Genomic DNA, 13,034 nt, shown 5'->3' on the forward strand with positions numbered 1-13,034 from the left:
ACTTATTTTTGTTAAGAAATAATAATACCAACATTTATTTTTTCAAGAATTTCAACTTTTAATTCGACTTTTTCACCATCTCTGGACACACCACATGAAATTTTTTTACTATAATTAACCCCCCAAAAAATATTAAAATGACATATAAGTCAGTAATTGAAAATATGTTCATTATAGAAAAGGTGTTTTTAAGAAATTGTTTTGTGTAAACACATTTGAAATGTACACTGCCTGGCCCAAAAAAAAATAATTTGCACACTCTAATATTTTGTTGGACCGCCTTTAACTTTGATTACGGGGGGCATTCATCGTGGCATTATTTCGACAACCTTATGCAATGTCACAACATTTATTTCCGTCCAGAGTTGCATTAATTTTTGGCCGAGATCTTGTATTGATGACTGAAGAGTCAAACCACTCCGTAAATCTTCTCCAGCACATCCCAAAGACTTTCAATGGGATTAAGGTCAGGACTCTGAGGTGGCCAATTCATGTGTGAAAATGATTCCTCATGCTCCCTAAACCACTCTTTCACAATTTGAGCCCCAAGAATCTTGGCATTGTCATCCTGGAATATGTCTGTGCCATCAGGGAAGAAAAAATCCATTGATGGGATAACCTGGTCATACAGTACATTCAGGTAATAAGCTGACTTCATTTTATTGCCACATAATGTTGCTGAGCCTAGACCTGACCAACTGAAGCAACCCCAGATCATAACACTGAATCCAGAGGCTTGTACAGTGGGCACTATGCATAATGGGTGTATCGCTTCATGCGCTTCCCTTCTTACCCTGACGTGCCCATCGCTTTGGAATAGGGTAAATCTGGACATCAGACCACATGACCTTTTTCCATTGCTCCACAGTCCAATCTTTACGCTCCCTAGCAAATTGAAGTTGTTTTTTCCGATTAACCTCACTAACAAGTGTCTTTCTTGTGGCCACACAGCTGTTTAGTCCCAATCCTGTAAGTTCTCGTCACATTGTGCATGCGGAAATGCTCTTACTTTCACTATTAAACATAGCCGTGAGTTCTACTGTTGATTTATTATGATGTAATTTCAAGTGTTTTAGTGATCTACGATCACGATCATTAGAGATTTTTTTTAACGAGCACATTTCTTCCGTGAAGCTGATGGTTTACCACAATCCATTTAATAATGCGTTGGACAGTTCTTTACCCAATTCCAGTGATTTCAGCAATCTCCTTAACTGTTTTATTTGCTTGATGAAGGCCAATAATTTGCCCCTTCTGTAAAGCAGTAACAATTTCCACGTCCATGGGATACGTCTTCCGACATGGTTGTTTAAGAAATAATAATCCAATCATTGGCTCTTAAATATATGCATATTTAAATCCAAACGGCGACCTTTTTTTTTTTGGCCAGGCAGTGCATTTTTGATTAATTTAATAGATCTGGACAAAAAAAAAAAAAATTTGCATCACGTCATTGACCCATTTTTTTATCATACTGCTGTTGCCTCAGTTAAATAAAAGCGAGTCTGTGCGTTTACCACAGTAATGAGGGTTTTAGGCACTCTTCTTCAAATTGGAACCCCAGAACTCTTCTTTCCTGTGGTAAAATCACTGTAATGCACAACCTCTGCTGGAGTATTGCTGCAATTACTGCTAGATTAACCACAATTTTCATAATCATGATCAATTTCAGGGTTCGATGGTGGAGATTGTGTTTCTCTCCACTTCCTGTTATGTAAGAAATGAGAATCTTTAGTTTCCTCTTCACTATGGGCAGCACACTTTTGACATTAGAGTATCCGTTCCTGTTCAATAGTAGCTCAACTTTCTACAGTGAAGAGAGCTTAACACACATGCTTATTTTCAGGACTCTGTCCACTGGGAAATGAATATTTGATGTGATGATGCATTAATATGAAAAACATTCAATCGAGGCCATTTTTTAACCCAGAGTCATCAGCAGTGACAGTTGAGGGACAGAGACACTGTTTCCTGCAGATGCCGACAGACAGACGCAAACAAACAGCTCTCAGCCTTTTAAAGTATATTCTTTTGACTGCATGCCCATACATACATGCACACTGAAACTGCTTTGTGATACTCTTTTAACACAGCGCATGTGCTGGCAACACACAAATACACGTACTGTCCGCGTGTCTAGAAAAAGTAGGCTGCAAGTGTCGAACCAGCACAAGGACAACCAAAGTAAACTTTGGCCTTTATTTGATAATAGGGATGCAACGGGGCCTGGGTAGCTCAGCAAGTAAAGATGCTGACTACCACACCTGGAGTCGCAAGTTCGAATCCAGGGCATGCTGAGTGACTCCAGTCAGGCCTCCTAAGCAACTAATCGGCCCGGTTGCTAGGGTGGGTAGAGTCACGTTGGGTTAACCTCCTCGTGGTTGCTATAATGGGGTTCACACTCTCTGTGGGGCGCGTGGTGAGTTGTGCGTGGATGCCTCAGAGAACAGTGTGAAGCCTTCACACGCACTATGTCTCAGCGGTAATGCGCTCAACAAGCCACGTGATAAGATGCGCGGATTGATGGTCTCAGACGCGGAGGCAACTGAGATTTGTCCTCTGCCACCACGAGGATTTAAGAGCGCATTAGGAATTGGGCATTCCAAACTGGGGAGAAAAGGGGAGGGGAAAATTCACAGAGTTTTTACAGCGTGTTACTAATTAATTATAAATATACCATCGGTTTTTCATATCGGCATTTTCATGCTTATAACTGAGATGCCGGTGGTTTAAATTTGGTCGAAAATTGGCAGATAAATATTGGCAGCTGATACAATGGTGCATCGCCAGTTTATTGTTAACAATAGTCCTATGTCAGGGACTACATATGCTATCAGAAGGACAACACTTAAAGGGGTCATGTCATGAGGAATCAAATTTTCCTTGATATTTTGACATAAGAGGTCTTTCTACAATAAAATCATACTGTAAATTTCAGAACTCAAAACTTAATCCCCAATGCAATAGAAGCATTTATTGAAACCAAGCTGCAAAAAACGCCTCGTTCTCTACTTCCACAACCACCCTACGTCATTTGGGGTACATTAATTCATGACCGCCTCTACACCTCAAAAACATAAACACCTACTTAAAATCATCGCATCCTTGGCCCCGCCCAGATGGACAGGTCTCACTATTCCTGAACACCAAAGGGGACCCATCTGGACTATTTGGAATTATTTTTGTATATATTCATGCACTAGAGAGACATCTTTGACCGCTTGATACATATCTCGGGCCACTTTTAAAAGATGCTCTGTCAAGTTACAACTCTGAAAAGGAGAATCTATTCCGACTTCATTCAGCTGCTGTGCCTCTTGTTGTTATGAGCACAAACGCATCATGGACGCATTCTTTCGCCCATCTGTGCTTTTTTTAATTGTTGGTGTGTGAAAAAATGTGCTAGATGGACGTCTTTAACCATTTTGATACGTTTCCGGCAATGTGATGCTGGATGTGTGTGTGTCTAGTTCATAATGTGCTTTGGATTATGTGTGCGTGTCATGTGGATATGACTTCATAATATTTCAGCGTGGATTGCATGTTTTTTGTCTCATATCAGCGTGAATTACTTGTGAACCAGTCATAATTGCAAGCTTTGCAAAGCAACTATTATTGAAGAATGGGGCAGTTAAAAACACGTGGACTCGATCGCAAAATAAGTAAACTGTTTTATTCATAAATATTTTAGATGGCATGCCTGTTTGATAGTATATGATGCTGTGTGTTAACAGTTGTGCTTGAAACTAGGGCTGTCAAATTAAAATTCAAATATTCGTCGAATTTCAGAAGAAAAAAAAAATTTACATTCGAATGCTAAAACTGTGCATTAAAATTTTGGATGTGTGCCAAGCACTGATGATGACTTCAGAACGATCACATTCTTGTGCTAAAAAGGCTAGACACAGCACAACAAATACAGTTTAACAGAAAACAGGTGTCTCAAGATGCATTTTAAAGTTCTTTTAATTAGACACAGCATCTAAAAAAAACAGTGCTCCTGCACAAGATGCTGAATAAACAAAAACAAAGCGAAAAAGATGTTCGTCTAGCACACATTTACAAAGAAAACCAAATGGATGATTGCAAAAGCGTGTGTTCAGTGTGAACAGCCCCTTAAAGTAGGTGGAGGTCTTTGGCCGTTGAGTCTTGCTCTCTTATAAGTGTTTCTCAGACTAAGCAATGAGGTTTGTTTTAAACGCTTTTTCAGGAAAGGAGTTCAACTTGGAAATGTGCATCTCGAGATCCTCGTGTTCAGTTCCATTCTGTTGTATTTAGTCTGTTTGAACAGCCCCTTGCCTGTGCTCATAGTCTGAGCCGCTTCACCACAGAGTTCAGCCGAATACCACTGCTATCTGGAAATATTGCTACAATACATACAACTGTAATGAACAAAAAACAATGTGGTATTTCGCTATTATTATGAAGCTTGAGTTTGGGGTAGTATACTGTGGCATCAGTGCAAGTGTAACACCACCATGTGAACTGTCTATTGACATTTACATTTTACTTTTGACTTAATACTTGAAAATATTTACAGATTAAAACTTCATATTAATTTATTTTATGCACATTAGTTGAAAATGAAATGCTCTTTTTTTAACAGCCAGGACTGTTCTTTACAGTAATATAACATGGTGCAACTCTTGTGGATTAAGGAAACAATGTCAATATAAAAAAATCAGCTGACTTTAAAATTGAATTTAACTTGAATTTTGAAAATATTTGAGGTAAAAATTCGAATTTAGATTGTTCTGCCCAATTAACAGCCCTAAGATGAACAGTTTAATATATTCAGATGCAATGTCTTGGATGTGCATTATGTGTAAACCCCGAAATTTAGTTTTATAATATTGTGGGGTTGTTCACTCTCTTCCGACTGATTTTCAAATATGGCTGATTTCGAGGGGCTGCACGATGTTAACCAATCATTACAGTGGCCGTTTACTCTGAAGTTTTAAGGAGGCGCTTAGGCCAAAACCGAGCGTTTCAGACAGAGGGCCAGAAACAAGGTGGAATATGATCATATATTACTTATGTTTTGGTGCAAAAAAAAAAAAAAAAACCTTTATAACATTATCAGTGGACCTCAGGGAAGATAATATAATTATTTAAAAGAAAGAGCATTTCAAGACCCCTTTAAATAATTTTTGCATAATAAATGAAAACTTTAATAAAATTTGTATTTTTAATATTTCTATTATGTAGTAACAGTTTTATAAAAAGCAACAAGACACTTGGGCCTGTTCTCCACTGTGTGTAGCAGCTAATGCTATTAAGTCATTATTTAGTGAAAATCTTGACGTCTGTTACGCATTCATGAGAGAAGCTTGTTCACACTAAGGTTTTTTTGTTGTTGCTACAACCGAGAGCAAAGTGCTTTAAAAACGTGAACACGCATGTGCCTCATGCATGCACAACTAACGTCAAGATTTTCACTGAATTATGACTAAAATTTCAGATGGTTTAAGGGCTTCACAATTATTCGAACAGATAATCAAGATTACAATTACAGCTGCTACAGTTAACTAATCACGAAGTGTCAATTGTAGCAGGTGTATTCATTTCACGTCAAAACTTTCCTTTTAATGTGTTTTTTAGCAGCGGTTGAGTGCTGTAACCAATCACAGACAAGTCTGTTGCTAGTCTTCCTTTACTGATAAACAGCTATAAAGTAATTCAGAAACCGTTCTCAGCTTGTTTTGGAAGTGAAGCGTACATAAAACATATGGCATGCAGTTCATCCACCTAAATTAAGTATTTTTATGTAAACCATATTAATCGATATTAACTGCAATTACAATGTCAAGGGAAGTAATTGACAATTATGATTTGTGTCATAATTGTGCCACCATGTGTTCTCACTAAAATCTTAAGAAAATGTAAGGTTACATACACTGGCAGCCAAACGTTTGGAATAATGTACAGATTTTGCTGTTTTGGAAGAAAATTGGTACTTTAATTCACCAAAGTGGCATTCAACTGATCACAAAGTATAGTCAGGACATTACTGATGTAAAAAACAGTTTCATCACTATTTGAAAAGTCATTTTTGATCAAATCTAGACAGGCCCCATTTCCAGCAGCCATCACTCCAACACTTTATCCTTGAGTAATCATGCTAAATTTCTAATTTGGGACTAGAAAATCACTTGTCATTATATCAAGGCTCTTCTCCAGGGGTGGACTGCGCATGCGCGCCAGCTCTCTGCCCGAACAGCGGGCCGGCCGCTTGAGCTCTCACTCACTGATGGCGTGGTGGCACCATGCAGTGGCGGAGTTGGGAACTGCAGCTCTGATATTGATTATATATATATATACATACAGTATATATATATATATTTTTTTTTCCCCTCCCCTTTTTCTCCCAGTTTGGAATGCCCAATTCCCAATGTGCTCCAAGTCCTCGTGGTGGCGTAGTGACTAGCCTCAATCTGGGTGGCGGAGGACGAATCTCAGCTGCCTCCGCGTCTGAGACCGTCAACCCGTGCATCTTATCACGTGGCTTGTTGAGCGCTTTACTGTGGAGATATAGCGTGTGGCGGCTTCACGCCATCCACCGCGGCATCCACGCACCACTCACCACGCGCCCCACCGAGAGCAAACCACATTATAGCGATCACTACTCTACCCTCCCAAGCAATCGGGCCAATTTGGTTGCTTAGGAGACCCGGCTGGAGTCACTCAGCACACCCTGAGATTCGAACTAGCAAACTCCAGGGGTGGTAGCTAGCGTCTTTACCACAGAGCTACCCAGGCCCCCCGATAGTGATATTTTTTATTTGTTTTGTTTGTTATTATTTCGATACTGTTCTGTGCCCTTGGCGAACTGCCTGGATGCACAGGGAACATGTTTATTTTCACATTCAAGACACTCCCCTCATACTGAACCCCGTAGGTGGATGGGGGAGGTTTAATACAGAGGGCACTCGAACTCATGCCTCCGCACCATTTAAACTGAGAAGAGGAAGAACCGAACTTGCCACTGAACAGTTTTTCTTCAAATAGAGCGACTGCTCCATCCACCTTCTCTTCTTGTTTAGGGGGGAGAATAGTTTGCTCATTTCGTGAGTAGGGGTGGTGTACAGAAAACCCTGGGTGCCGTTCACTGTCCCCTCTTTCCCACCAGAGATGCAGCTAGGTTGCCCGCCTCTTCCCTCCATGGGGATGGGCAGGGCGATGTTTTGCAGCTGCTGCCACGAAGGATGGCTTCTTTGCCTGAGCTAGTCTTGGCAGCATGTTCACGGGTGGTGTCTGCTGCGCGAGGGAGGGCCTGGGGCGAAAACCTGCCTGTCCCCCTTTGAGGTGCTGTGGAGCTTGCTGAGCCAGCTGAGACGGCCGTGCAATGACCTTGCAAGGGAGGCATGTCTGAAATGTTGCTTCTTTCTTCCGGAGATCGCACTACTGCCTCATGGCTGTGACTGATGCCCCAAATAAAGCTTTAGGCTCCACCGGGGCATCGAGAAATTCAAGTTTCTCTTTGTCAGAGAGATCCGACAGTCCCAGCCATAATGCCCTCTCTCCCACCACTGAGAGGCCAATGCTGTGGCCACAGCTCTGAACTGCCGCTCGGGAGGTGCGTAAATTAAAATATGCTATAACGCAGATTTTCTCCCACACTGCTGGGTTTGGGGTTTCTGCGTCAATCTGCTTCCCCATTTCTTCCAGCAGTTCAGCTTGGTATGCCGTCAGGAGGGATGTGGCATTCAAAGCCCTCACTGAAAGAGCTGATGACCTGTAAATTTTCTGTTTTCCCAGGCAGAGAAGCGCTTGCAGAGGAGAAAGCTGCCCGGCATGACGGATGGAGGTGGTTTGCCACCGGCGATTCAACCGGGGACATACCCATCTCCTGCATATTATGTATGTCAAAGCATAAGAAACCCTTAATGGGCACCCTGTGTGAAAAGGGTTTATCCCAAAACCTTTTCATCTTTGCCATGCACGCCGGAATGGCAGGAATGTACTGTTTTGTGGGAGAGAGACGCGACGGCAGCCTCTTCCCATCATACAAGTCCCTTTCCGTGCCCTGTTCCATCTGTTGAGATGGCCAGTCAATAGACAGCTTGGTGCCATGGGTGTCGGAGAAGGGAAGCCTCCGCTCTGCCCGCTCAGTGACCTGGATGGTTCAGGTGGAAGGATCGCATCCTCTTCGTCCTCCTAATCATCCTTGAAAAGGTGATCACTCATACTGTCATCCTCCTCCTCTCCTCTCGTCTCTCCTCAACGGAGACATCGAAAAGAGGAAGGAGATTCGGCAAGGCCTCCTCCATAATGTCCCCCCAACTTCTGGACTCAGGTTTTGAGGGTTCATTTTCCACCGGGAGCGGAGAAAGATACGAGTCAACTTTTCCCGCAGCCGAGACTCGCATTTGCCTCACAAACCCTTAACGGGAATCTAATGCAGTGCGGGCAGCACTCAGGATTTGCCAAGGCTGCCTGCGCATGTTTTACCTCCAGGCAAGCGATGCACAGGGGGTGTAAGTCCTTGACCGAAATCATAGCCCCGCAAGCACACATGCGAGAAGGTTCCTTTTCTTTCGATCCTCTTGGTTTTGCGGTGGCCATGGTCCAGTGATTATCCTCCCGACTCACCACGACGTGTTAGTTTGAGGCAGAAAATCACTTTCTCTTATTTATCGTAACTAAACGCGAAAACACCTCACCAGTGCAGTAATATTACCAACTATGACCGTCAGTAACGTGAGAGAGACGATAGAGAAATTACCCACCGTAACATGTTGGTAAATTCTCTGACAATTACAGTTTTTTTTTTTTTTATATAACCATGTTTAGTGACGTACCTCAACGGCTCGTCCTTGAAAACAGTTAAACGCCAACAATCCCAAAAAACTATCTTCATGGGGAAGAGAACGAGAATGATGTAAAGGCAGGTGACAGTGGCTTATATCAGGAAGGGCGGGGCTTCCTGGTCACTGCTGTGTCTTGTCTGTCATTGGACAGATGTAGTGCTATAAAACTGCTTCCATCGTTTACACCTACAAGGGCGTTTCCCATAGTGAGATACCAAACGAATGTTGAAAGAGAACTTTATGATACTGTTGCATCCATTTTGAAGCTTAAAAGTGAAACGATTATCCACTCCCACTGTATTTAAAAGAGGAATTACAACATTCTTCAAAATTCCCCCATTTTTGGGTTAACTTTCCCTTTAAGTAAGAAACAATGAACTGGTTTCTCTTTAGTAGAGGAATAGACATTTAGGTTACACCAGAGCAAGGTTTGCTTAGAGACTATTACACTTCCTTTCTCACACATACAGTTACCTCAAGCTGTGTAAAGATCTTGCGGATGTGCCGGTAGCAGCCCTCGGCTATGTCCATGTCCTCCTGATAAGACTGGCCTTTGAACACTGGCTGAGGAGCGTTGGAGAAGTACTTATGGAAAGGGAAGTGTGTTGCTACCTCCTCTGTCCGCACCTCTCCATCGGGCTTCGGCTTCACTTTACTCATGTACTCCTCCCAGCGAGACATCACCTACAGCACACGAGAGAGACAGATATGATCAGTGCCAGGGGATTATCGAGCAGAACTCATTAAGAGTTAAAGCAGCACATACCTGTACAAACAGCCTAGTCACAATCTACACTTAATTAGTGCTACACGAGTTTTAATGCAATCTCTACGATCACAGTTAATGGCCCATACTGATCCCGTGAGACACTGATATGAATCTAACGACCACAGCATGATGGATTGGACTACAGAGAGTGATGAGAGATGAATACAAATGAAAGCAGCAATATGCATGTGCACTGCTACAGGTAGATTTAGATAGACAATACAACACAAGGCTGTCCTGAACAGATCATTTTGTTCCTCCTCCTGTTTCATTCCTTTCTCAATAGAATAGTTAAAATCTCGCTTTTAACCCTTTACCTGAAGCAGCTAGCAGATTAATAAAAAATAAAAAAAACACTCAACTGACACAAAACAGCGTAAAATCTGGACATAACATACTGGCAATATGACAAACTCTAAATTACTGCTTTTTAATTTGATGACAATGTTCTGTTTCAAACGTCAAGAAATATGATAATAATCATAACTGGTATCCGTAAAAACACAGCATCTTCGTGAGACACTGAAAACACAATAAGATGCGACGAAATGGCCAAAGATGTTCATCTGACACATTTATACTAGAGGTAGATCGATATATTGGTTTTACCAATGAATCGGCGCAGATAGTTGCTTTTAAGAACTATCGGTTATTAGCAAAAATCTATGCCGATAGTTGCCGATAGCTTGAGCAACTTGGTTCTACAGTATAACAGCAGCCTCCAGAGGTAAAAATGAAAACAATTACTGGCTGACAATATTCATCCATATTTTTATCCTCACTTCAATGCAAATGTAGTTATTTTGATTAGATAAATCATGTGCTCTTAATTGAAGCAAGAGCATGAAAAGAAAAATGTGACTATGGAAACGTGCACTGTCAGCACATACACTCAGAAGTTTACATACACCTTAGCCAAATACATTTAAACTCAGTTTTTCACAATTCCTGACATTTAATCGTAGAAAACATTCCCTGTCTTCGGTCAGTTAGGATCACTATTTTAAGAATGTGAAATGTCAGAATAATAGTAGAGAGAATTACTTCTTTCATCACATTCCCAGTGGGTTAGAAGTTTACATACATTTTGTTAGTATTTGTTAGCATTGCTTTTAAATTGTTTCACTTGGGTCAAACGTTTTGGGTAGCCTTCCACAAGCTTCTCACAATAAGATGTTTTTGGCCCATTCCTCCAGACAGAACTGGTGTAACTAAGTCAGGTTTGTAGGCCTCCTTGCTCGCACACGCTTTTTCAGTTCTGCCCACAAATTTTCTATCGGATTGAGGTCAGGGCTTTGTGATGGCCACTCCAATACCTTGACTTTGTTGTCCTTAAGCCATTTTGCCACAACTTTGGAGGTATGCATGGGGTCATTGTCCATTTGGAAGACCCATTTGCGACCGAGCTTTAACTTTCTGGCTGATGTCTTGAGATGTTGCTTCAATATAGCCACATAATTTTCCTTCCTCATGATGCCATATATTTTGTGAAGTGCACCAGTCCCTCCTGCAGCAAAGCACCATTACAACATGAAGCTGCCACCCCCATGCTTCACGGTTGGGATGGTGTTCTTCGGCTTGCAAGCCTCACCCTTTTTCCTCCAAAAATAATGAAAGTCATTATGGCCAAACAGTTACATTTTTGTTCCATCAGACCAGAGGACATTTCTCCAAAAAGTAAGATCTTTGTCCCCATGTGCACTTGCAAACTGTAGTCTGGCTTTTTTTATGGCTGTTTTGGAGCAGTGGCTTCTTCCTTGCAGAGCAGCCTTTCAGGTTATGTCGATATAGGACTCGTTTTACTGTGGATATAGATACTTGTCTACCTGTTTCCTCCAGCATCTTCACAAGGTCCTTTGCTGTTGGTCTGGGACTGATTTCCACTTTTTGCACCAAACTACATTCACCTCTTGGAGACAGAATGCGTCTCCTTCCTAAGCGGTATGGTGGCTGCGTGTTCCCATGGTGTTTATACTTGCGTACTATTGTTTGTACAGATGAACGTAGTACCTTCAGGTGTTTGGAAATTGCTCCCAAGGATGAACCAGACTTGTGGAGGTCCACAATTTTTGTTTTCTGAGGTCTTGGCTGATTTCTTTTGATTTTCCCATGATGTCAAGCAAAGAGGCACTGAGTTTGAAGGTAGGCCTTAAAATACATCCACAGGTACACCTCCAGTTCAGTACACCTCCTATCAGAAGCTTATTGGCTAATTGTCTAAAGGCTTGACCTCATTTTCTGGAATGTTTCAAGCTGCTTAAAAGGCACAGTTAACTTAGTGTATGTAAACTTCTGGCCCACTGGAATTGTGATATAGCCAATTAAAAGTGAAACAATCTATCTGTAAACAATTGTTGGAAAAATTACTCCTGTCCTGCACAGATGTCCTAAACAACTTGCCAAAACTATAGTTTGCTAATATTAAATCTGTGGAGTGGTTAAAAAATTAGTTTTAATGACTTCAACCCAAGTGTATGTAAACTTCTGACTTTACTGTACATCATGTCTCAAACTTCATAACTTGTGAATAATAATCATTTAAAAAAAACTCATCTGGTGAATTATCTACACTGCCTTTAGAAAATCATCATACCCCTTTGGAATATTTATATTCCTATATTTTTCTAAAAAAAAATAAATAAAAAAAAATAAATAAAAAAATAAAAATATGCAGCTTTATTTAAAATGTAAAACCTTTGCCTTCAAGTAACAAAAAAAAGGCTACAGTTCCAAAAATGTAAAAAACATAAAAAAATAGAATAACAGAGTTTGAAAAGTGATCATACCTCTGGATTTAATACTTTGTAGAGCTAATTTTTGCTTTAATGACAACAATCAGTCTGTTTGGATATGTCTCTATTAGCTTAGCGCACCTACACTGGTGGCCAGAGGTTTGGAATAATGTACAGATTTTGCTGTTTTTTAAGGAAATTGGTACTTTAATTCACTAAAGTGGCATTCAACTGATCACAAAGTATAGTCAGCACATTACTGATGTAAAAAACAACACCATCACTATTTGAAATAAGTCATTTTTAATCAAATCTAGACAGCAGCCATCACTCCAACACCTTATCCTTGAGTAATCATGCTAAATTGCTAATTTGGGACTAGAAAATCACTTGCCATTATATCAAACACTGCTGAAAGCTATTTGGTTTGTTAAATGAAGCTTTACATTGTCTTTGTGTTTGTTTTTGAGTTGCCACAGTATGCAGTAGGCTGACATGTCTTAAGGTCAATATTAGTTCAAAAATGGCAAAAAAGAAACAGCTTTCTCTACAAACTCAGTCAATCATTGTTTTGAGGAATGAAGTCTATACAATGCTTGAAATTGCCAAAAAACTGAAGATTTCATACAAAGGTGTACACTACAGTCTTCAAAGACAAAGGACAACTGGCTCTAACAAGGACAGAAAGAGATATGGAAGGCCAGATGTACAACTAAACAAGAG

General features: G+C 40.8%; 1 protein-coding gene across 2 annotated transcripts in view; it reads right to left on the minus strand.

The window, feature by feature from the left end:
* Positions 1-13,034, minus strand: part of aqr (aquarius intron-binding spliceosomal factor) — an 87,805-nt gene that overhangs the window by 31,363 nt on the left and 43,408 nt on the right. For both annotated transcript variants that reach the window (XM_051723163.1, XM_051723164.1), the window contains exon 26: positions 9,285-9,494. In XM_051723163.1, the coding sequence (XP_051579123.1) occupies positions 9,285-9,494 (210 nt within the window). The remainder of the gene's footprint in view (positions 1-9,284; positions 9,495-13,034) is intronic.

This window comes from Myxocyprinus asiaticus, chromosome 17, assembly GCF_019703515.2.
Source record: "Myxocyprinus asiaticus isolate MX2 ecotype Aquarium Trade chromosome 17, UBuf_Myxa_2, whole genome shotgun sequence".
In the NCBI taxonomy this organism is placed as follows: Eukaryota; Metazoa; Chordata; class Actinopteri; order Cypriniformes; family Catostomidae; genus Myxocyprinus; species Myxocyprinus asiaticus.